Below are 26,968 nucleotides of genomic sequence, written 5' to 3' on the forward strand. Positions count from 1 at the left end.
TTCACAAGTACTACTTTTAACAATTTTTACAGAAAATGTAACAAAAACACATTGACTGGAAGAACTGTGCAGACGCCAAGTTTGGTAACAGAATAAAAGTAAAACCTCAGTTTTTTTATGAGAACATTTTTTCCCAAAACTCTGTTATATATCTGTTCTGAGATTCAAAGATGTCTGCAGAAAAAATGGGTGTCAGCTATGACATGAAACCTTGAGTTTGAAAAAAAAGCTATTTTAGTTATTGAACTACAGTAAGTGAAGTGGATTTACACCCAGTAACATAATTATAGGAATAGCAGCATGGGTCCATGATCTTTACTATACATAAATTAATATTTATAAATATGAATGTCATTCTCTTCATGGTGATCTATCCTGAATAGGTACACAAAGGTAGAAATATGCAATATCCTCGTTTGCATGTTTGGGTACTATGTTACAAACGGGCTATTATTCTAATGTATGTACAGTACAGCACAGTACAGCACACTTCATTATAGTACAGTAGAGTTCAGTACAGTAGAGTGCAGTAGAGTTCAGAACAGTACTGTACAATCCACTACTGTACTCTAATATGCTCTACTGTATTCTACTGTACTGAACTCTACTGTACTCTACTCCACTGTACTGTACGGAACTCTACTGTACTGTACTGTACTAAACTCTACTGTACTGTACTGTACTGTACTCTACTGTGCTTTACTGAACTCCACTGTATTGTACTGAACTCTACTGTACTGAACTTTACTGTACTGTGCTGTACTCTACTCTACTGTGCTTTACTGAACTCTACTGTACTGTACTGAACTCCACTGTATTGTACTGAACACACACACTGTACTGTGCCGAACTGAACTCTACTGTACAGTACTAAATTCTACTGTACTGAATTCTACTGAACTCTACTGTACTGAACTAAACTCTACTCAACTCTAGTGTAATGTACTGAACTCTACTGTACTGTGCAGCAATGACCTCTACTATACTGTACTGTACTGAACTCTATTGTACTGTACTGAACTCTCGGGTCCTCTACTGTACTGTGCTGTACTGAACTCTACTGTACTGTACTGAACTCTACTGTACTGTGCTGAACTCTACTGTGCTGTACTGAACTCTACTGAACTGTACTGAACTCTACTCTACTGAACTCTACTATACTGTACTGTGCTTTACTGAACTCTACTGTACTGTACTGAACTCTACTGTGCTGTGCTCTACTGAATTCTACTGAACTAAACTCTACTGTAATGTACTGAACTTTACTGTGCTGTACTGAACTCTACTGCACTGTACTCTACTGAATTCTACTGTACTTTACTCCACTGTACTGTACTCTACTGTACTCTACTGTGCTTTACTGAACTCTACTGTACTGTACTGAACTCTACTGTACTGTACTGTACTCTACTGTGCTTTACTGAACTCTACTGTACTGTACTGAACTATACTGTACTGTACTGTACTGAACTTTACTGTACTGTACCAAACTCTACTGTACTGTGCTGTACTGGACTCTACTGTACTGTGCTGTACTGTACTGTGCTGTACTGAACTCTACTGTACTGAACTATTGTACTCTACTTTTATTTACTTTACCTTACTGTACTCTTCTGTGCTCTATTGTACCGTACTGTACTGTACTGTACTGAACTGTACTGTACTGTACTGTACTGTACTGTACTGTACTGTACTGAACTCTATTGCACTGTGCTGTGGTGTACTGTACTGAAATCTACTGTACTGTACTGAACTGTACTGTGCTGTACTGAACTCTACTGTACTGTGCTGAACTCTACTGTGCTGTACTGAACTCTACTGCACTCTACTGAACTCTACTGTACTGTACTGAACTCTAGGGTCCTCTACTGTACTGTGCTTTACTGAAGTCTACTGTACTGGGCTCCGGGCAGCCGAGCGGAAATGGAGGAAAACTCGCCTCCCTGCGGACCTGGCATCCTTTCACTCCCTCCTCTCTACTTTCTCCTCTTCTGTCTCTGCTGCTAAAGCCACTTTCTACCACTCTAAATTCCAAGCATCTGCCTCTAACCCTAGGAAGCTCTTTGCCACCTTCTCCTCCCTCCTGAATCCTCCTCCCCCTCCTCCCTCTCTGCGGATGACTTCGTCAACCATTTTGAAAAGAAGGTCGACGACATCCGATCCTCGTTTGCTAAGTCAAACGACACCGCTGGTTCTGCTCACACTGCCCTACCCTGTGCTTTGACCTCTTTCTCCCCTCTCTCTCCAGATGAAATCTCGCGTCTTGTGACGGCCGGCCGCCCAACAACCTGCCCGCTTGACCCTATCCCCTCCTCTCTTCTCCAGACCATTTCCGGAGACCTTCTCCCTTACCTCACCTCGCTCATCAACTCATCCTTGACCGCTGGCTACGTCCCTTCCGTCTTCAAGAGAGCGAGAGTTGCACCCCTTCTGAAAAAACCTACACTCGATCCCTCCGATGTCAACAACTACAGACCAGTATCCCTTCTTTCTTTTCTCTCCAAAACTCTTGAACGTGCCGTCCTTGGCCAGCTCTCCTGCTATCTCTCTCAGAATGACCTTCTTGATCCAAATCAGTCAGGTTTCAAGACTAGTCATTCAACTGAGACTGCTCTTCTCTGTGTCACGGAGGCGCTCCGCACTGCTAAAGCTAACTCTCTCTCCTCTGCTCTCATCCTTCTAGACCTATCGGCTGCCTTTGATACTGTGAACCATCAGATCCTCCTCTCCACCCTCTCCGAGTTGGGCATCTCCGGCGCGGCCCACGCTTGGATTGCGTCCTACCTGACAGGTCGCTCCTACCAGGTGGCGTGGCGAGAATCTGTCTCCGCACCACGTGCTCTCACCACTGGTGTCCCCCAGGGCTCTGTTCTAGGCCCTCTCCTATTCTCGCTATACACCAAGTCACTTGGCTCTGTCATATCCTCACATGGCCTCTCCTATCATTGCTATGCAGACGACACACAATTAATCTTCTCCTTTCCCCCCTCTGATAACCAGGTGGCGAATCGCATCTCTGCATGTCTGGCAGACATATCAGTGTGGATGACGGATCACCACCTCAAGCTGAACCTCGGCAAGACGGAGCTGCTCTTCCTCCCGGGGAAGGACTGCCCGTTCCATGATCTCGCCATCACGGTTGACAACTCCATTGTGTCCTCCTCCCAGAGCGCTAAGAACCTTGGCGTGATCCTGGACAACACCCTGTCGTTCTCAACTCACATCAAGGCGGTGACCCGTTCCTGTAGGTTCATGCTCTACAACATTCGCAGAGTACGACCCTGCCTCACACAGGAAGCGGCGCAGGTCCTAATCCAGGCACTTGTCATCTCCCGTCTGGATTACTGCAACTCGCTGTTGGCTGGGCTCCCTGCCTGTGCCATTAAACCCCTACAACTCATCCAGAACGCCGCAGCCCGTCTGGTGTTCAACCTTCCCAAGTTCTCTCACGTCACCCCGCTCCTCCGCTCTCTCCACTGGCTTCCAGTTGAAGCTCGCATCCGCTACAAGACCATGGTGCTTGCCTACGGAGCTGTGAGGGGAACGGCACCTCCGTACCTTCAGGCTCTGATCAGGCCCTACACCCAAACAAGGGCACTGCGTTCATCCACCTCTGGCCTGCTCGCCTCCCTACCTCTGAGGAAGTACAGTTCCCGCTCAGCCCAGTCAAAACTGTTCGCTGCTCTGGCACCCCAATGGTGGAACAAACTCCCTCACGACGCCAGGTCAGCGGAGTCAATCACCACCTTCCGGAGACACCTGAAACCCCACCTCTTTAAGGAATACCTAGGTTAGGATAAAGTAATCCTCCTAACCCCCCCCCTCCCCCTTAAATGAGTTAGATGCACTATTGTAAAGTGGTTGTTCCACTGGATATCATAAGGTGAATGCACCAATTTGTAAGTCGCTCTGGATAAGAGCGTCTGCTAAATGACTTAAATGTAAATGTAAATGTAAATGTACTGTACTGAACTCTACTGTGCTGTGCTCTACTGAATTCTACTGAACTCTACTGTAATGTACTGAACTTTACTGTACTGTGCTGTAATGAACTCTACTATACTGTACTGTACTGAACTCTACTGCACTGTACTCTACTGAACTGTACTGAACTCTACTGTACTGTACTGTACTCTACTGTGCTTTACTGAACTCTACTGTACTGTACTGAACTCTACTGTACTGTACTCTACTGTGCTTTACTGTACTGTACTGAACTCTACTGTACTGTACTGAACTCTACTGTACCAAACTCTACTGTACTGAACTCTACTTTAATGAACTATTGTACTCTACTTTTATTTACTTTACCTTACTGTACTCTTCTGTGCTCTATTGTACCGTACTGTACTGTACTGTACTGTACTGAACTCTATTGCACTGTACTGTACTGTACTGAACTCTATTGCACTGTACAGTACTGTGCTGTACTGAACTCTACTGTACTGTGCTGAACTCTACTGTATTGTACTGAACTCTACTGTGCTGTACTGAACTCTACTGAACTGTACTGAACTCTACTGTACTGAACTCTACTATACTGTACTGTGCTTTACTGAACTCTACTGTACTGTACTGAACTCTACTGTGCTGTGCTCTACTGAATTCTACTGAACTAAACTCTACTGTAATGTACTGAACTTTACTGTGCTGTACTGAACTCTACTGCACTGTACTCTACTGAATTCTACTGTACTTTACTCCACTGTACTGTACTCGACTGTACGGAACTCGACTGTACTCCACTCTACTGTACTCTACTGTACTCTACTGTGCTTTACTGAACTCTAATGTACTGTACTGAACTCTACTGTACTGTACTGTACTCTACTGTGCTTTACTGAACTCTACTGTACTGTACTGAACTATACTGTACTGTACTGAACTTTACTGTACTGTACCAAACTCTACTGTACTGTGCCGTACTGGACTCTACTGTACTGTGCTGTACTGTACTGTGCTGTACTGAACTCTACTGTACTGAACTATTGTACTCTACTTTTATTTACTTTACCTTACTGTACTCTTCTGTGCTCTATTGTACCGTACTGTACTGTACTGTACTGTACTGAACTGTACTGTACTGTACTGTACTGAACTCTACTGCACTGTGCTGTGGTGTACTGTACTGAAATCTACTGTACTGTACTGAACTGTACTGTGCTGTACTGAACTCTACTGTACTGTGCTGAACTCTACTGTGCTGTACTGAACTCTACTGCACTCTACTGAACTCTACTGTACTGTACTGAACTCTAGGGTCCTCTACTGTACTGTGCTTTACTGAACTCTACTGTACTGTACTGAACTCTACTGTGCTGTGCTCTACTGAATTCTACTGAACTCTACTGTACTGATCTAAACTCTACTGTAATGTACTGAACTTTACTGTACTGTGCTGTAATGAACTCTACTATACTGTACTGTACTGAACTCTACTGCACTGTACTCTACTGAAGTCTACTGTACTCTACTCCACTGTACTGTACTCGACTGTACTGAACTCGACTGTACGGAACTCTACTGTACTGTACTGAACTCTACTGTACTGTACTGTACTCTACTGTGCTTTACTGAACTCTACTGTACTGAACTCTACTGTACTGTACTGTACTGTACTGAACTCTACTGTACTGTACTGAACTCCACTGTATTGTACGGAACACTACTGTACTGTGCCGAACTGAACTCTACTGTACAGTACTAAACGCTGCTGTACTGAATTCTACTGAACTCTACTGTACTGAACTAAACTCTACTGAACTCTACTGTAATGTACTGAACTCTAGGGTCCTCTACTGTACTGTGCTGTACTGAACTCTACTGTACGGTGCTGAACTCTACTGTACTCTGCTGGACTCTACTGTACTGTATTGAACTCTACTATACTCTACTGAACTCTACTGTGCTGTACTGAACTCTACTGCACTCTACTGTACTGTACTGAACTCTACTGTACTGCAATGACCTCTACTATACTGTACTGTACTGAACTCTACTGCACTGTACTCTACTGTACTGTACTGAACTCCACATTTACATTTAAGTCATTTAGCAGACGCTCTTATACAGAGCAACTTACAAATTGGTGCATTCACCTTATGATATCCAGTGGAACAACCACTTTACAATAGTGCATCTAACTCTTTTAAGGGGGGGGGGGGTTAGAAGGATTACTTTATCCTATCCTAGGTATTCCTTAAAGAGGTGGGGTTTCAGGTGTCTCCGGAAGGTGGTGATTGACTCCGCTGACCTGGCGTCGTGAGGGAGTTTGTTCCACCATTGGGGTGCCAGAGCAGCGAACAGTTTTGACTGGGCTGAGCGGGAACTGTACTTCCTCAGAGGTAGGGAGGCGAGCAGGCCAGAGGTGGATGAACGCAGTGCCCTTGTTTGGGTGTAGGGCCTGATCAGAGCCTGAAGGTACGGAGGTGCCGTTCCCCTCACAGCTCCGTAGGCAAGCACCATGGTCTTGTAGCGGATGCGAGCTTCAACTGGAAGCCAGTGGAGAGAGCGGAGGAGCGGGGTGACGTGAGAGAACTTGGGAAGATTGAACACCAGACGGGCTGCGGCGTTCTGGATGAGTTGTAGGGGTTTAATGGCACAGGCAGGGAGCCCAGCCAACAGCGAGTTGCAGTAATCCAGACGGGAGATGACAAGTGCCTGGATTAGGACCTGCGCCGCTTCCTGTGTGAGGCAGGGTCGTACTCTACGAATGTTGTAGAGCATGAACCTACAGGAACGGGTCACCGCCTTGATGTTAGTTGAGAACGACAGGGTGTTGTCCAGGATCACGCCAAGGTTCTTAGCACTCTGGGAGGAGGACACAATGGAGTTGTCAACCGTGATGGCGAGATCATGGAACGGGCAGTCCTTCCCCGGGAGGAAGAGCAGCTCCGTCTTGCCGAGGTTCAGCTTGAGGTGGTGATCCGTCATCCACACTGATATGTCTGCCAGACATGCAGAGATGCGATTCGCCACCTGGTTATCAGAAGGGGGAAAGGAGAAGATTAATTGTGTGTCGTCTGCATAGCAATGATAGGAGAGACCATGTGAGGATATGACAGAGCCAAGTGACTTGGTGTATAGCGAGAATAGGAGAGGGCCTAGAACAGAGCACTGGGGGACACCAGTGGTGAGAGCACGTGGTGCGGAGACAGATTCTCGCCACGCCACCTGGTAGGAGCGACCTGTCAGGTAGGACGCAATCCAAGCGTGGGCCGCGCCGGAGATGCCCAACTCGGAGAGGGTGGAGAGGAGGATCTGATGGTTCACAGTATCAAAGGCAGCCGATAGGTCTAGAAGGATGAGAGCAGAGGAGAGAGAGTTAGCTTTAGCAGTGCGGAGCGCCTCCGTGACACAGAGAAGAGCAGTCTCAGTTGAATGACTAGTCTTGAATGACTAGTCTCTACTGTACTGTGCTGTAATGAACTCTACTATACTGTACTGAACTCTACTGTACTGTACTGAACTCTACTGTACTGTGCTCTACTGTACTCTACTGTACTGCTGAACTCTACTGTACAGTACTAAACTCCACTGTACTCTGCTGTAATGAATTCTACTGAAATGAACTAAGCTCTACTGAACTCTACTGTAATGTACTGAACTCTACTGCACTGTGCTGTGATGAACTCTACTATACTGTACTGAACACTACTGTAGTGCAATTAACTGAACTATTTTGTACTGAACTGAACTCTACTGTAATGTACTGAACTATACTGCACTGTGCTGTAATGAACTCTACTATACTGTACTGAACGCTACTGTACTGCAATTAACTGAACTATTTTGTACTGAACTGAACTCTACTGTAATGTACTGAACTCTACTGCACTGTGCTGTAATGAACTCTACTATACTGTACTGAACTCTACTGTACTGCAATTAACTGAACTATTTTGTACTGAACTGAACTCTATGGTACTATACTGAAATGAACTCTACTGTAATGTACTGAACTCTACTTGACTGTACTGTACTGTACTGAGCTCTACTGTACTGTACTGTACTGTACTTTACTCTACTGAACTCGACTGTCCTGAACTCAACTGTACTGTACTGTACTTTACTGTATTGAACTCTACTGTACTGTACTGAACTCTACTGTACTGTACTTTACTGAACTCTACTGTACTTTACTGTATTGAACTCTACTGTACTGTACTGAACTCTACTGTACTGTACTGAACTCTACTGTACTTTACTGAACTCTACTGTACTGTACTTTACTGTATTGAACTCTACTGTACTGTACTGAACTCTACTGTGCTGTATTGAACTCTACTGTACTGTATTGAACTCTACTGTACTGTACTGAACTCTACTGTACTGTACTTTACTGTATTGAACTCTACTGTACTGTATTGAACTCTACTGTACTGTACTGAACTCTACTGTACTGTACTGTACTTTACTGAACTCTACTGTACTGTACTGTACTTTACTGAACTCTACTGTACTGTACTTTACTGTATTGAACTCTACTGTACTGTACTGAACTCTACTGTACTGTACTGAACTCTACTGTACTGTACTGAACTCTACTGTATTGAACTCTACTGTACTGTATTGAACTCTACTGTACTGTACTGAACTCTACTGTACTGTACTTTACTGTATTGAACTCTACTGTACTGTATTGAACTGTACTGTACTGTACTGAACTCTACTGTACTGTACTTTACTGTATTGAACTCTACTGTACTGTACTGAACTCTACTGTATTGTACTGAACACACACACTGTACTGTGCCGAACTGAACTGAACTCTACTGTACAGTACTAAATTCTACTGTACTGAATTCTACTGAACTCTACTGTACTGAACTAAACTCTACTCAACTCTAGTGTAATGTACTGAACTCTACTGTACTGTGCAGCAATGACCTCTACTATACTGTACTGTACTGAACTCTATTGTACCGTACTGTACTGTACTGTACTGTACTGAACTGTACTGGACTGTACTGTACTGAACTCTATTGCACTGTGCTGTGATGTACTGTACTGAAATCTACTGTACTGTACTGAACTGTACTGTGCTGTACTGAACTCTACTGTACTGTGCTGAACTCTACTGTGCTGTACTGAACTCTACTGCACTCTACTGAACTCTACTGTACTGTACTGAACTCTAGGGTCCTCTACTGTACTGTGCTTTACTGAACTCTACTGTACTGTACTGAACTCTACTGTGCTGTGCTCTACTGAATTCTACTGAACTCTACTGTACTGATCTAAACTCTACTGTAATGTACTGAACTTTACTGTACTGTGCTGTAATGAACTCTACTATACTGTACTGTACTGAACTCTACTGCACTGTACTCTACTGAACTCTACTGTACTCTACTCCACTGTACTGTACTCGACTGTACTGAACTCGACTGTACGGAACTCTACTGTACTGTACTGAACTCTACTGTACTGTACTGTACTCTACTGTGCTTTACTGAACTCTACTGTACTGAACTCTACTGTACTGTACTGTACTGTACTGAACTCTACTGTACTGTACTGAACTCCACTGTATTGTACGGAACACTACTGTACTGTGCCGAACTGAACTCTACTGTACAGTACTAAACGCAGCTGTACTGAATTCTACTGAACTCTACTGTACTGAACTAAACTCTACTGAACTCTACTGTAATGTACTGAACTCTAGGGTCCTCTACTGTACTGTGCTGTACTGAACTCTACTGTACGGTGCTGAACTCTACTGTACTCTGCTGGACTCTACTGTACTGTATTGAACTCTACTATACTCTACTGAACTCTACTGTGCTGTACTGAACTCTACTGCACTCTACTGTACTGTACTGAACTCTACTGTACTGCAATGACCTCTACTATACTGTACTGTACTGAACTCTACTGCACTGTACTCTACTGTACTGTACTGAACTCCACATTTACATTTACATTTAAGTCATTTAGCAGACGCTCTTATACAGAGCAACTTACAAATTGGTGCATTCACCTTATGATATCCAGTGGAACAACCACTTTACAATAGTGCATCTAACTCTTTTAAGGGGGGGGGGGGGGTTAGAAGGATTACTTTATCCTATCCTAGGTATTCCTTAAAGAGGTGGGGTTTCAGGTGTCTCCGGAAGGTGGTGATTGACTCCGCTGACCTGGCGTCATGAGGGAGTTTGTTCCACCATTGGGGTGCCAGAGCAGCGAACAGTTTTGACTGGGCTGAGCGGGAACTGTACTTCCTCAGAGGTAGGGAGGCGAGCAGGCCAGAGGTGGATGAACGCAGTGCCCTTGTTTGGGTGTAGGGCCTGATCAGAGCCTGAAGGTACGGAGGTGCCGTTCCCCTCACAGCTCCGTAGGCAAGCATCATGGTCTTGTAGCGGATGCGAGCTTCAACTGGAAGCCAGTGGAGAGAGCGGAGGAGCGGGGTGACGTGAGAGAACTTGGGAAGATTGAACACCAGACGGGCTGCGGCGTTCTGGATGAGTTGTAGGGGTTTAATGGCACAGGCAGGGAGCCCAGCCAACAGCGAGTTGCAGTAATCCAGACGGGAGATGACAAGTGCCTGGATTAGGACCTGCGCCGCTTCCTGTGTGAGGCAGGGTCGTACTCTGCGAATGTTGTAGAGCATGAACCTACAGGAACGGGTCACCGCCTTGATGTTAGTTGAGAACGACAGGGTGTTGTCCAGGATCACGCCAAGGTTCTTAGCACTCTGGGAGGAGGACACAATGGAGTTGTCAACCGTGATGGCGAGATCATGGAACGGGCAGTCCTTCCCCGGGAGGAAGAGCAGCTCCGTCTTGCCGAGGTTCAGCTTGAGGTGGTGATCCGTCATCCACACTGATATGTCTGCCAGACATGCAGAGATGCGATTCGCCACCTGGTTATCAGAAGGGGGAAAGGAGAAGATTAATTGTGTGTCGTCTGCATAGCAATGATAGGAGAGACCATGTGAGGATATGACAGAGCCAAGTGACTTGGTGTATAGCGAGAATAGGAGAGGGCCTAGAACAGAGCACTGGGGGACACCAGTGGTGAGAGCACGTGGTGCGGAGACAGATTCTCGCCACGCCACCTGGTAGGAGCGACCTGTCAGGTAGGACGCAATCCAAGCGTGGGCCGCGCCGGAGATGCCCAACTCGGAGAGGGTGGAGAGGAGGATCTGATGGTTCACAGTATCAAAGGCAGCCGATAGGTCTAGAAGGATGAGAGCAGAGGAGAGAGAGTTAGCTTTAGCAGTGCGGGGCGCCTCCGTGACACAGAGAAGAGCAGTCTCAGTTGAATGACTAGTCTTGAATGACTAGTCTCTACTGTACTGTGCTGTAATGAACTCTACTATACTGTACTGAACTCTACTGTACTGTACTGAACTCTACTGTACTGTGCTCTACTGTACTGCTGAACTCTACTGTACAGTACTAAACTCCACTGTACTCTGCTGTAATGAATTCTACTGAAATGAACTAAGCTCTACTGAACTCTACTGTAATGTACTGAACTCTACTGCACTGTGCTGTAATGAACTCTACTATACTGTACTGAACACTACTGTAGTGCAATTAACTGAACTATTTGTACTGAACTGAACTCTACTGTAATGTACTGAACTCTACTGCACTGTGCTGTAATGAACTCTACTATACTGTACTGAACGCTACTGTACTGCAATTAACTGAACTATTTTGTACTGAACTGAACTCTACTGTAATGTACTGAACTCTACTGCACTGTGCTGTAATGAACTCTACTATACTGTACTGAACTCTACTGTACTGCAATTAACTGAACTATTTTGTACTGAACTGAACTCTATGGTACTATACTGAAATGAACTCTACTGTAATGTACTGAACTCTACTTGACTGTACTGTACTGTACTGTACTGAGCTCTACTGTACTGTACTTTACTCTACTGAACTCGACTGTCCTGAACTCAACTGTACTGTACTGTACTTTACTGTATTGAACTCTACTGTACTGTACTGAACTCTACTGTACTGTACTTTACTGAACTCTACTGTACTTTACTGTATTTAACTCTACTGTACTGTACTGAACTCTACTGTACTGTACTTTATTGAACTCTACTGTACTTTACTGTATTGAACTCTACTGTACTGTACTGAACTCTACTGTGCTGTATTGAACTCTACTGTACTGTATTGAACTCTACTGTACTGTACTGAACTCTACTGTACTGTACTTTACTGTATTGAACTCTACTGTACTGTATTGAACTCTACTGTACTGTACTGAACTCTACTGTACTGTACTTTACTGTATTGAACTCTACTGTACTGTACTGAACTCTACTGTACTGTACTGAACTCTACTCTACTGTACTGTACTGAACTCTACTGTATTGAACTCTACTGTACTGTATTGAACTCTACTGTACTGTACTGAACTCTACTGTACTGTACTTTACTGTATTGAACTCTACTGTACTGTATTGAACTCTACTGTACTGTACTGAACTCTACTGTACTGTACTTTACTGTATTGAACTCTACTGTACTGTACTGTATTGAACTCTACTGTACTGTATTGAACTCTACTGTACTGTACTGAACTCTACTGTACTGTACTTTACTGTATTGAACTCTACTGTACTGTATTGAACTCTACTGTACTGTACTGTACTGAACTCTACTGTACTGTACTGTACTGTACTGAACTCTATTGAACTGAACTATTATACTCTACTTTTCTTTACATTGCTGTACTCATCTGTGCTCTACTGTACTGTACTGTACTGTGCCGTACTGTCCAAACTGAAATATTCAGACCAAATCTGAACCCCTCATGGACGTCTATGTTTGGGCCAAATCAAGGCCGGTCAGGACCGGACCATAAATCCATGTCTGTGGAGGTTGAAATTAAGGCTGGTCCGGACCAAAAAACTACCTCTGTGGACATTGAAATCAAGGCCAGGGTGGAATGACTAAATGTCAACTACTTTTCGATGTCCATGGACGTCCGGTGTCGGTGTGTGCTCAGTGGGTGAGGATGCTTGTTACAGTAAATGGAAAGAGCGTAGGTGGTAGGTGTCATGGTAGGTATAAGCAAAGCTCGGGAGAGCCTTAACTGGACAGAGAGAAGAGAAAGAGCAACAGAGAGAGGGGGAGAGTGAGGGGTTGTCTAGACTGTTTTCACAGTATTGCGTTGACCACCAGATGACAGAAAAATTAAGAAAACAGTTATGAGCTGAACACAACCAGTATGCCAGTGGAAGGGAGGACAGTAGCAGGTGACCCGATTGTGGTTTGTGACTACTATGATTTCCCATTGTAGAAAATGTAATTGCGGTAATTCCGTTACCGATTTGACAATCACTTAATAATTCATAAACAAACTTGATATCAGTAAAAGCACTATAACTAATTGGTAGGTCTACCTTTACTTGTTACTTCTGTGAACTTTCATTTTCCTCCCTCCTCATGAGGGAGAGATTAGAAAATATCTTAAAGATATTGGGGCAGAATTACAAGGCCCAAGGGAATGTTTCTTACAGAACTTACAGAAGGCAAATAATTTATCCAAAACTAAATATATGTTGATATCAGTTGGCAGGGGTCTTTACTTCAACATTAATGTGTTTTGATGATCTATTTCTAATACCTTTTAAGACTTTTTCTGGTGGATGTTTTCGATGACCCCTTTTCCGTATGTTTTACCAGAAATCAAAGCCTTTACTTTCCCCAGAAATATAGACTGTTAGCTTTCATTTATTATTATGCTCCTATGAACTTCACATGTTGGTCCTAATGGGGCGTTTTACAAGGAAATGCCCAGTTAGACGTTTAGAATACCAAATCCATGATCTTAAAACTTTTGTTGCATTTTTATGGCCGAAATGTTTAAATATGACGTCATTACGAAACAGCCCTCAGCAGCACATGTGAGTTGTTGCCAGTTAGTGTCCACTGTCCATACTTCAACCCATATGAACATTATTAAAATAGGTATTTTATTTGACTGTAAGGTTTTTTTATTTGACTGTAGGGTATTCTTGTCTAATGGTAATGATGCTATATGAAAGAAACTAACTCCACCGTTGTTTAAATGAAGGACAAAAATCGGCCTCACCACAAGCCCGTATACTCCCGTCAGAGAGAGAGAGAGAGAGCTTGCTGCTGCCGAGACCATAGAAGCAAAGATTTTTTATAACTAACCCAAGATAGACGAGAGCCTGTCGTTTCCAATGGGAGCAAGTTAATCATAGTGGGCAGAACAAGCAAGGAGGTGGGCAGAGCCAAGCACGAGCTAGCGAGATGCGCGTTCTAACATATATTTGCATATTTGAGTTAGGGAACTTCTACTCAGCGTGTGCAATGACTCAATTCGCCTTTGCACTCCTTCTAAAGAACGCAATTTTTTAAAACTTTGGCAAAGGGTAAAATCTAATAAACTTAGTCCAATCTGTTCGTAACGGATTGTAGTTTTGGAAACAGAATACTGTATGGAGATAAAATGTTTAATCGATGAGGAAATGTACAGAATGTCGGCCCAAATCCATTTCGCTCCATCTTCTCCCACTGCCGGCCACTGGGCTTCCTCTCATCATCAAATTTGGTAGTGATTGGAAACGCTAACCGGATGCTTCACATTTGTACATCCGGTGAAATATCTGGCTCATTTTCTATATGTGCTAGAACTCTTGTGGGCGAGACATTCGATTCATACAGAGCAGCAAAATGGCCGACCGTCAACCAACTGACTTTTCAGAGCTTTAAAAACGAATTATTCTGCACATTAGCTAGGTTTACGTTATCATAGTATTTACAAATCAAGAGCACCAACGAGTATTTGTCTTTGTTAGCCACATACTTCATTATTCGTTTAGGTTGTTTTTCATGTTTCTTCAACTAGGATTTCGCACTGAAGCACTTTAGCCACAGCAGATGAAAGGGGTAATAATATTTGCTTCTTTAGCTAGCTAACACGCCAGCTATATTTCATGTGATTCCTGAGGTGAGTATCATTTAGTTAATATGTCTAAAGTTGTTTGTTAGCTGCATGCATATTCCATAGTTGTAACGCAGACATTTTCTGTCGACAAAGGTGCTAAAATATGACCAACGTTAGCTAGTTTGCTATGCAACCGAATGGATGTCGTTGCGCGAGTGAGCATCTAGAGAAGTTATCTTGCCTTTGGATAGATTGCTTTGATTCCGCTCACGAATGAAGTAATGTAGCTAGTTAGGTAACTCAGGAGTCTGGGTCGTAATCTTGCAGTAAATTATGCTGGTATACTTGCATTTTCAAAAATATAGACGGTGGTGTTGTCTTGGTAGTTAGCTCAGCTTAGCAGTTAGCCGTTACAATATGTCTAACTAGCTGGTCGATATAGCTAGCTAAATAGCTACGTCTTATTTCATTTACTTTGCTTGATCGGTGCAAGACCCCGCGTGCACTAAAATATGAGTATTGGTTCATTTCCATTAGCAAGTTAAGCTAACGTTAACTAGCTACTCGGTTTCTTGATCTGAGCCCGTTTTCCGTGTCATGTGTCAATTCTTTAGCCCGCCATACCTTCATAACGATAGCCAACAACCATCGACATGCAGAATTTTTGTTGCTAGCCACGGTTGCTGAATGGCCAACACCAGGGCTTAGCATTAGCAAGCTGCGATTTTCGATAAGTTAGCTAGCTATATTGTTGCACCTTCATACTTGTATAGTTAGCTAGCTATGTCGTTTATTCCCATGCACGAAAGGTTGACATATGTACATGCTTGAAGGATAGCTGTTGCAGCTAACTAGTTACATAAGCCTTCCTCTGACCAGAGCCTCCGAAATCATGACCACTGTGGCCCGTGGCTTTAGCTATGTCACTGAGAAAGAAGGGCCACAAACAGCTGCACACTCTCATCATTATTAGTTTCGTTTTCCGTTACAGGTAATTTGCAAAGCATTGTCCATTATGTCCACTTAACTCTTATCAATAGTGTGGTGTCATGTCTATTTGTGATGTGCAAACACGGTTTTTGGTTGTAATGCATGGTTATGGATTCCTTTAGCTACATAACAACCTTATTTAGCATGTCTGGCCTTTCAGAAACAGTACCTGAATTCTAATAGGTGTGTCAATGCAGCCAGACTTCAGATCCCTTACCATAGCCCTGATGACAGCATTGTATAGGCCAGGGTTTCCTGGGTCCACCCCTGGGAGCATGTTTTTTTTGTTTTTTTGCCCTAGCACTACACAGCTGATTCAAATAACCAGCTCATCATCAAGCTTTGATTGTTTAGATCAGCTATGTAGTGCTAGGGCAAAACCTAAAAGGTGCACCCAAGGGGGGCCCCAAGACCGGGTTTGGGAAACGTGGTATAGGCTAGCAAACATTAAGACATGGCTTTAGAAATGTTTTGGAACATCAGAGCAACCTTGAGGTAATCCTATTTGAGTCGCTAAAGGATGTTCATATGATTAAGAAGAAATACAAAACCTTGCAGAGAGCATATCTAACCGACAATCTCGTTGAAAAATATATAAACGATTGGAACCAAGACTTAAAGAACTGATGTTGGCACAAGATGGAGGGGAAAGTTGGAGCATAACTAACGAAATTATAGTTAATGAAAATGTATGCTTAATACAGAATAAACAAATGTATAAAATGTATTATGCAAGAGAAATAATTCACATTCTACAGCTCAACGGCATGTAGTATAAAACTAACTTAGTATAAAACTAATAATGACTCAATAATCCATGTTTTCTGGGAATGCTCAGTCCAAAGTTATGGGTGTAGCAAGAACATTTCTCTCTGCATATTTCAAGACATGGTATATGGGGTGTAGTGAGATACCCAATGGGCTGGATGATTCTCTTATCACTCACCAAGAAAAAAAAACATACTAACAATGTTGAAATCACTCCCCCTTTAACACAAACAAATCTAAACTATTTATTGTTGAAATAGCATGGGCAACTGAGAAACACATTGGTACTTTTTAAGGCCAAGTGGCCAACAATAATGCAGGCACTCGGAATGGGGGTGTTAACATGCTGGGGTAGGGGTGTGAGCATGCAGGTACTAGGGATGGGGCTGTTAACATGCTGGCCTGGGGTAGGGGTGTGAGCAGGCACTAGGGATGGGGTCAATAGTGTGGGCATGCAGGCACTAGGGATGGGGTAGGGGTGTGAGAATGCTGGGGTGGGGGTGTGGGCATGCAGGCACTAGGGATGGGGGTGTGAGCATGCAGGCACTAGGGATAAGGGTGTGAACATGCTGGTATGGGTGTGAGCATGCAGGCACTATGGCTGGGGTATGGGTGTGAGCATGCAGGCACTATGGACGGGGGTGTGAGCATGCTGGTCTGGGGTAAGGTTGTGAACATGCTGGGCTAGGGGTGTGAGCATGCAGGCACTAGGGATGGGGGTGTGAACATGCAGGCACTAGGTCTGGGGGTGTGAACATGCTGGTCTGGGGGTGTGAACATGCTGGTCTGGGGTAGGGGTGTGGGCACTCAGGATGGGGTGTGAACATGCAGGCACAAGGGATGGGGGTGTGAACATGCTGGGGTAGGGGTGTGAGTAGGCACTATGGATGGGGTAGGTGTGTGAGCATGCTGGGGTAGAGGTGTGAGCATGCTGGTCTGGGGTAAGGTTGTGAGCATGCAGGCACTAGGGATGGGGTAGGGGTGAGCATACTGGTCTGGGGTAAGGTTGTGAGTATGCAGGCACTAGGGATGGGGTGGGGGTGTGAGCATGCTGGTTTGGGGTAAGGTTGTGAGCATGCAGGCACTCGGGATGGGGGTGTGAACATGCTGGTCTGTGGTAGGGGTGTGGGCACTAGGGATGGGGGTGTGAACATGCTGGTCTGGGGTAGAGGTCGGCCGATTTATGATTTTTCAACGCCGATACCGATTATTGGAGGACCAAAAAAGCCGATACCGATTAATCGGACGATTTTTATTTGTTTATTTGTAATAATGACAATTACAACAATACTGAACAAACACTTATTTTAACTTAATATAATACATCAATAAAATCAATTTAGCCTCAAGTAAATAATGAAACATGTTCAATTTGGTTTAAATAATGCAAAAACAAAGTTTTGGAGAAGAAAGTAAAAGTGCAATATGTGCTATGTAAGAAAGCTAACGTTTCAGTTCCTTGCTCAGAACATGAGAATATATGAAAGCTGGTGGTTCCTTTTAACATGAGTCTTCAATATTCCCAGGTAAGAAGTTTTAGGTTGTAGTTATTATAGGGCTATTTCCCTCTATACCATTTGTATTTCATTAACGTTTGACTATTGGATGTTCTTATAGGCACTTTAGTATTGCCAGTGTAACAGTATAGCTTCCGTTCCTCTCCTCGCTCCTCCCTGGGCTCGAACCAGCAACACAACGACAACAGCCACCATCGAAGCAGTGTTACCCATGCAGAGCAAGGGGAATAACTACTAGAAGGCTCAGAGCGAGTGATGTTTGAAACGCTATTAGCGCGCGCTAACTAGCAAGCCATTTCACTTTGGTTACACCAGCCTCATCTCGGGAGTTGATAGGCTTGAAGTCATAAACAACGCAATGCTTGACGCACAACGAAGAGCTGCTGGCAAAACGCACGAAAGTGCTGTTTGAATGAATGTTTACGCGCCTGCTTCTGCCTACCACCGCTCAGTCAGATACTTAGATACTTGTATGCTCAGTCAGATTATATGCAACGCAGGACACGCTAGATCACAGGTGTCAAACTCATTCCACGGGGGGCCAAGTGTCTGCGGGTTTTCGCTCCTCCCTTGTACTTGATTGATGAATTAACATCACTAATTAGTTAGGAACTCCCCACACCTGGTTGTCTAGGGCTTTATTGAAAGGAAAAACCTGCAGACACTAGGCCCTCCGTGGAATGAGTTTGACACCCCTGCGCTAGATAATATCTAGTAATATCATCAACCATGTGTAGTTAACTAGTGGTTATGATTGATTGTTTTTTATAAGAAGTTTTTAATGCTAGCTAGCAACTTACCTTGGCTTACTGCATTCGCGTAACAGGCAGTCAGTCTGCTTGTGGAGTGCAGGTCGTTATTGCGTTGGACTAGTTAACTGTAAGGTTGCAAGATTGGATCCCCCGAGCTGACAAGGTGAAAATCTGTCGTTCTGCCCCTGAACAAGGCAGTTAAACCACCGTTCCTAGGCCGTCATTGAAAATAAGAATGTGTTCTTAACTGACTTGCCTAGTTAAATAAAGGTATAAAAAAAATTATATATATATTTTTTTAAACGGCAAATCGGCGCCCAAAAATACCGATTTCCGATTGTTATGAAAACTTGAAATCGGCCCTAATTAATCGGCCATTCCGATTAATCGGTCGACCTCTAGTCTGAGGTAGGGGTGTGGGCACTAGGGATGGGGGTGTGAACATGCTGGTCTGGGGTAGGGGTGTGGGCATGCAGGCACTAGGGATGGGGCTGTTAACATGCTGGTCTGGGTTGGGCTGGGGTAGGGGTGTGAGCAGGCACTAGGGATGGGGTGGGGGTGAGCATGCAGGCACTAGGGATGGGGGTGTGAACATGCTGGTCTGGGCTGGGGTAGGGGTGTGAGCATGCAGGCATTAGGGATGTGAACATGCTGGTCTGGGCTGGGGTAGGGATGTGAGCATGCAGGCACTGGGGGTGTGAACATGCTGGTCTGGGGTAGGGGTGTGAGCATGCAGGCACTGGGGGTGTGAACATGCTGGTCTGGGGTAGGGGTGTGAGCACGCAGGCACTGGGGGTGTGAACATGCTGGTCTGGGATAGGGCTGTGAGCATGCAAGCACTAGGGATTGGGGTGTGAGCATGCTGGTCTGGGCAGAAGAGATGTAGTCATTGTTTGTCTGTAAGTTGTTCGTATGTAGAAGTTTGTATCTGGAGTAAAAATAAATAAATAAAGATGCACATTTTATTTTAAAAAATAAGAGCAACTGTGACCCTGCCTTTTCAACAGGACTGGGCCTTTAGCCTTTGAAGCTTATGACAAGACCTGAAAACTCCTTCCTTATTACATTGGCTAACAAGGCTTTGAGGGGAGGATAAGCCTGGAATTTCCTGCATGTTAATTATGTGGATAATTACTGTATGAACAGTACAGCACGTGTCCAGTAATCATCTGAGACCTAGGTCATGAATCATTTAGCAATTGTGGCGGCACAAGGAACACTGATTGTTCTAAGGACTGTTGCACGGGTTTGTGGTTAGCAATGTGTTTTTCTTCTCTCCCCCCAGAAAGGAGTATCAGGAAAGGGAACAGTAGTTCATGGAAGACAAAAAAAGGAAGAAAGAAGACAAAAGGAAAAGGGAAGCCTCTCAGAAGGTAAAGATGTTTCCATGCCAACATCCAACTTTACACTGAATGATGCTTAAATAAAGGTCGAGAACAAAAATGGCAAGTTTAAATTGTTGCAGTCTTGCCATTTTTCTTAGAACTGAAGTTTGCACACAAGTCTCACCTAGTTGTGATGGCCTGGCCAGCTGGGGCACATTCAGTATTTCAAAGTTGTATTTAATTTAATCTCTCTTGTGCACGTGAGACGGTAGCGTCCCACCTCTTCAACAGCCAGTGAAACTGCTGGGTGCCAAATTCAAATACAGAAATACTCATTATAAAAATAAAAAAAACAAGTCAGAAAACAAAACATATTTTACATAGGTTTAAAGATTAACTTATGAATCCAACCACGGTGTCAGATTTAAAAAATGCTTTACGGCGAAAGCATACCGTACGATTATTTGAGAACATAGCCCACTAGACAAATCATTACAAACAGTTGCTAGCCAAGTAGAACAGTTACACATGTCAGAAATAGAGATAAAATTAATCCCTTACCTTTGATGATCTTCATATGGTTGCACTCAGCAGACATTCATTTACTCAATAAATGTTCCTTTTGTTTGATAAAGTCTCTTTATATCCAAAAACCTCTGTTTTGTTTGCGTTTTCTTCAGTAATCCACAGGCTCAAACGCAATCAAAACAGGAAGACAAAAAAATCTAAATTGTATCTGTAAAGTTCATAGAAACATGTCACACAATGTTTATATTCAAACCTCAGGTTGTTTTTAGCCTAAATAATCGATAAAATTTAAACCGGACAGTAACGTTGTCTATTTAAAAGGTAAACAAGAAACGCACTCTCTCGGTCGCGCGCATGAAAAAGCTCTGTGACACTTTAGGGTCCACTCGTTCAGACTGCTCTTACTTCTTCATTTTTCAGAATACAAGCCTGAAACAATTTCTAAAGACTGTTGACATCTAGTGGAAGGCATAGAAACTGCAATTTGAGTCCTAAGTCAATGGATACTGTAATGGCATTGAATAGAAAACTACAAAACAAAAACAAAAACTACTTCCTGATGGCATTTTTCTCAGGTTTTCACCTGCCAAATCAGTTCTGTTATACTCACAGACACTATTTTAACAGTTTTGGAAACTTTAGAGTGTTTTCTATCCAAATCTACCAGTTATATGCATATCATATCTTCTGGGCCCGAGAAGCAGGCAGTTTAATTTGGGCATGCATTTCATCCAAAATTCCGAATGCTGCCCCCTACCCTAGTGAAGTGAATTACATTTAATGACTAGATCGTCAATTAGTCTTGTTATGCCTGGCGCTCTGTCCAGACCACAGTACTCTTTTAACGAGTCAATGCCACTGCCACACACATTTTACTGGTTTTCATCGCCCACCTGTGTAGGGATGGGCATTTAAAATTAAGTTTGATTAATATCATAATTTTTTCAGATATCTGTACTTTGGAAATCCATGTGTTTTAAAGAGATTAAAAAAAAACAACGTTTTTTGTATATTTTTTACTTGAATGGAGACCTGCTTATGTGACTCGAGTGGGCCGCTGGGCTGCACGGAGGGGGGGGGGGGGGCAGCCAAATCGACTCGCGATAGTTAGACCAACTTGTTGCTGCCATAGGTTATCTATCGTACCATCTGGTAGTGCCTTTCTTGACTTCATCAAATCGTTGTAAAGAAGCTAGCTAGCTACATTAGCCAGCTAGCAAGCTACAGTAGCAAGGCTATTTGAGGCTCTTTTGCTGCACTCCCCATCCAATGTCTACAATAACTCCATTCATATGACAACCTACCTGTTGGTTGAACAGTGTAGTCAACTCTTTCTCATTTAGCCAACTTAATTCCGTAAATGTAATTCTGTTTTGCATTGATTAGAAATCTCCCTCTTTACTTGCTGCACATGAAGCCTCTGACTGTAGCGCCGTTTTGATTGACCGACAGTAACAACAAGCTACACGTGTGAAGGCTACTGGTGATTTTTATTTTTATGGGGCACACTCATAACATTTTTAATGTAACGCTCTATCCTTATAGGCTCTGTAGCAATGTCATATATAATTTTATTGAATTTTAGGCAAAGCCTTTAAAATAAATTATACTCTCCCAAGTAATCTAATACTAACGTCCGTTTGGATATTTGAGTACTCAAATAACCGTGCCTACCCCTGTGCTGTTCAAACAGTGCTGTTTGTGATTAATGAATGAGTAAGAATATGCACATTCATGGTTTCTTGACGTTTTCTTGTAATATTTCCATATTTGGCAACTGATGTACATTTGTCTTGTTTCAGGTTGCAGAGCAAAAAAACAAAGGTGAGCAGTATCTTTGTATCCTCTGCTAGATTCACCTGGTTGCTATGTTCACAAGGTCCCACCTGTTTGTCAGCTTATGCCGGTCTTGTCATTATCAACGCTAGCAATTTTTGTGTTTGAGTCTTATTCCTTCAGTTTGTTTATAAGTTCTCGTAGACAGATGCACGTAACATAAATGGTAACATCTGTCGACAAACTTTGGGTTAAGACTACTAATGAGGAAATTTGTTCCAGTATGCAGATTTTTCATTACTTGTTGTTTGGACGAATCACGATTTCGCAGGTGCTCGCTTCTTTCGAATTTTGTAAGGGGAGGGTAGATTGGCCCGAAACTGGCTGAGTTTCCGTTTAGAGGGGTGGAGACCTTGCTAGTCTCTAAAGTACATTTTCTAACATTCGTCTCTCCCCAGAACTTCATCAAGCATCTGACACAGTTATGAAAGATTTTAGTTCTGGGTGTCCTAGACTGTTTGTTTATGCTGTTGGTTTTGTACTTTGTCACTGCAGTGACACACTATCCAGCAGATAAACAACAGTTTCTTTCCCTCTTCCGTCATTCTCACAAGTAGTTGAATATTGGAATACATTTGGAAAGTATTGGCATGTACCAGTCAAAAGTTTGGACACCTACTCTTTCCAGGGTATTTCTTTATTTTTACTATTTTCTACATTGCAAAATAGTATTGAAGACATCAAAACTATGAAATAACACATGGAATCATGTAGTAACCAAAAAAGTGTTAAACAAATCAAAATATATTTGAGATTCTTTAAAGTAGCCACCTGTTGCTTTGATGACAATTTTGCACACTCTTGGCATTCTCTCAACCAGCTTCATGAGGTAGTCACCTGGAATGCATTTCAATTGACAGGTGTGCCTTGTTAAAAGTTAATTTGTGGAATTTCTTTCCTCCTTAATGCGCTTGAGCCAATCAGTTGTGTTGTGACAGGGTAGGGATGGTATACAGAAGATAGCCCTATTTGGTAAAGGACCAAGTCCATATTATGGCAAGAACAGCTCAAATAAGCAAAGAGAAACGACAGTCCATCATTACTTTAAGACATGAAGGTCAGTCAATCCGGAAAATGTCAAGAACTTTGAATGTTTCTTCAAGTGCAGTTGCAAAAACCAGGTGCTATGATGAAACTGGCTCTCATGTGGACTGCCACAGGAAAGGAAGACCCAGAGTTACCTCTGCTGCAGAGGATACGTTCATTAGAGTTAACTGCACCTCCGATTGCAGCCTAAATAAATGCTTCAGAGTTCAAGTAACAGACACATCTCAACATTAACTGTTCAGAGGAGACTGTGTGAATCAGGCCTTCATGGTCGAATTGCTGCAAAGAAACCACTTCTAAAGGACATCAATAAGAAGAGACTTGCTTGGGCCAAGAAACACGAGCAATGGACATTAGACTGGTGGAAAACTGTCCTTTGGTCTGGTGAGTCCAAATTAAAGATTTTTGGTTTCAACCGCCTACTCTGCATCTTTGTGAGACGCGGAGTAGGTGAACGGATGATCTCTGCATGTGTGGTTCTCACCGTGAAGCATGGAGAAGGTGTGATGGTGTGGGGGTGCTTTGCTCGTGACACTGTCTGTGTTTTATTTAGAATTCAAGGCACACTTAACCAGCATGGCGACCACAGCATTCTACAGCGTTACACCATCCCATCTGGTTTGAGCTTAGTGGGACTATCATTTGTTTTTCAACAGGACAATGACCCAAAACACACCTCCAGGCTGTGTAAGGGCTCTTTGACCAAGAAGAGCGTGATGGAGTGCTGCATCAGATGCCCTGGCCTCCACAATCACCTGACCTCAACCCAATTGAGATGGTTTGGGATGAGTTGGACCCCAGACTGAAGGAAAAGCAGCAAACAAGTGCTCAGCATATCTGGGAACTCCTTCAAGACAGTTGGAAAGGCAATCCAGTTGAAGCTGGTTGAGAGAATGCCAAGAGTGCAAAGGGTGGCTACTTTGAAGAATCTAAATTAAAAAATATTTTTTGATTTAACACCTTTTGTAGATGCTACATTTCATGTGTTATTTCATTGTTTTGATGTCTTCACTATTATTCTACAATGTAGAAATTAGTAAAAATCCTTGAATGAGTAGGTGTGTCCATACTTTTGACTGGTACTGTATTTGAAAAATTCTCAACTGCACAGACAAGTGTTTTTTTCAAATACAAATGTTGAAATACTCCATGCATTTGAACCCAGGTCTGTATGGCCCTAGGGGAAATAAGTAGAAAGTAGTTTCAAGTTAGGCTTGGGTGGTATCCAGATGGTCATACCTTCATACCAACCTTGTGCCATCCTGAGATATTTGGTAATACTGGCACTGAACACAATGACCTCTTGCTGTTTTTTGAAGTTTAGTAATGCTAACAAGTACTTGTAAAATCCTATAGAGAATATTAGCTAAATGCTAACGAGCACATTGCAAACATTTTAAACGGTCTCTGACAAACCATTTGCAGGACAGACATCCCATCGCATAAAGTTATACATGTAACAAAAAAAATGCTACTCACAGTTTGCTGCACACCCAAAACAAATATTAGACAGCAAGATTCTTGATCCAGGAGGGGATTCTCTGTAACTAGATAACCTAGTGTGTGCTGCACAACAGTGAAGTGAATCAAGGCTCCGGTCTCCCGTCGTTGTGTGCTTGTAAACAAACAGCATGTGACTGGGGACTACCAGTAAGTTTCATAATGTGACTGGTGAAATCAACAATGCTATCTGCTTGAAAACCCTCAAATGTCGCTGAGTTAAAGCAGTTCTGCATGAAAGAGTAGGCCAAAATTCCTCCACAGCGATGTGAGAGACTGATCAACAAATACACAAAGCATTTTGTTGCAGTCATTTCAGCTAAAGGTGGCACAACCAATTAATGGTTAGCAATTACTTTTTCACACAGGGGAATTGGGTGTTGCGGATATTTTTGATATTTGTAGACTCCAGTTCCCTTTATCTAATATTAGGTTTTGGTTGAAGATCTAACATTCACAATCAAAAATATCCAAACTAGAGAAAATTAGAAAGGCGGAAATACTTTTTCACGGCACTGTATATTCGGCCACATTATTTGAACCCCGGTCTGGCCCGTTGTTTAGTTGCATTCAACAAAAATATGTCTTCTGAATTTAACTCAACCCCTCAGAGGTGTGGGGGGCTGCCTTTGTTGGTGGTGGTTAACTGCCTTGTTCAAGGTCAGGTTTTTTCACCTCGCGGATTCGAACAATTAACCTTTTCATTACTGTCCCAACAGTCTAACCACTAGGCTACCTGCTGCCCTTATTTCAAATGAAGATGATGGCTACATGCAATGCTGTACACTGTGTACAAAACATTAAGAACCCCTTCCTAATATTTAGTTGCACCCTCTTTTGCCCTCAACAGCCTCAATTCGTCTGGGCATGAACTCCACAAGGTGTCAAGCGTTTCACAGGGATGCTGGCCCATGTTGACTCCAATGCTTTCCTCAAGTTGGCTGGATGTCCTTTTGGGTAGTGGACCATTCTTGATGCACACATTGTTGTGCATGAAAACCCAGCAGTGTTGCTGTTCTTGACACAAACCGTTGCTCCTGACACCTACTACCATACCCGGTTCAAAGGCACTTCAATCTTTTGTCTTGCCCATTCACAATCTGAATGACACATACACAATTCATCTCGATTGTCTCGGGGATTAAAAATCCTTCTTTAACCTGTCTCCTCCCCTTCATCTACACTGATTTTGAAGTGGATTTAACAAGTGACATAAGGGATCATAGCTTTCACCTGGATTCGCCTGGTCAGTCTGTCATGGAAAGAGCAGGTGTTTTTAATGTTTTGTACACTGTTTATTATCCGTCAGGACATTTCCTCTGAATTTCGCATCACTATTTCTTTCCTCTATGCACCTTAATGACTTCTATAACTCTCTTCTCCTTCGTCATGCAGTGCCAGAATTGACCAAGCCCTCGTCCACCCAGTCTCCTGCTGCCCCCAGCTCTGCTTCTCCCAGCCCTGGACCCACCCCCTCGGCGTCCCCCTCCCCTGCCACCGCGGCTGCAGGCGTCGCCCCCCCCCAGGGTGGGAACAATGCGAAGCGGCCGGCGGTGGCCAACGGACAGCCCCCCGCAGCAGGCACCCAGGCCTCCCAGCGCTACATGCCCCGCGAAGTGCCCCCGCGATTCCGCTGCCAGCAAGACCACAAAGTGCTACTGAAGAGGGGCCAGCCGCCGCTGTCCTCCATGCTACTGGGAGGAGGCACCGGGCCAGGGGGAGGAGGGGGAGACTGCCCCAATGCAACCATGGCTGCTGCCTCAGGTAGGTGTCTGGAACGAGTCCCGACATGGAGCATCATGCAAGT

At 43.6% G+C, this 26,968-nt stretch overlaps 1 protein-coding gene across 6 annotated transcripts in view; it reads left to right on the plus strand.

The window, feature by feature from the left end:
* Positions 1-14,483: 14,483 nt before the first annotated feature.
* Positions 14,484-26,968, plus strand: part of LOC139571290 (trinucleotide repeat-containing gene 6B protein-like) — a 52,840-nt gene continuing 40,355 nt past the window's right edge. For all 6 annotated transcript variants that reach the window (XM_071394029.1, XM_071394030.1, XM_071394033.1 and 3 more), the window contains exons 1-4: positions 14,484-14,961; positions 20,211-20,298; positions 22,581-22,602; positions 26,557-26,925. In XM_071394029.1, the coding sequence (XP_071250130.1) occupies positions 20,242-20,298; positions 22,581-22,602; positions 26,557-26,925 (448 nt within the window). In that variant the 5' untranslated portion in view covers positions 14,484-14,961; positions 20,211-20,241. The remainder of the gene's footprint in view (positions 14,962-20,210; positions 20,299-22,580; positions 22,603-26,556; positions 26,926-26,968) is intronic.

This window comes from Salvelinus alpinus, chromosome 3 (genome assembly GCF_045679555.1).
Source record: "Salvelinus alpinus chromosome 3, SLU_Salpinus.1, whole genome shotgun sequence".
In the NCBI taxonomy this organism is placed as follows: domain Eukaryota; kingdom Metazoa; phylum Chordata; class Actinopteri; order Salmoniformes; family Salmonidae; genus Salvelinus; species Salvelinus alpinus.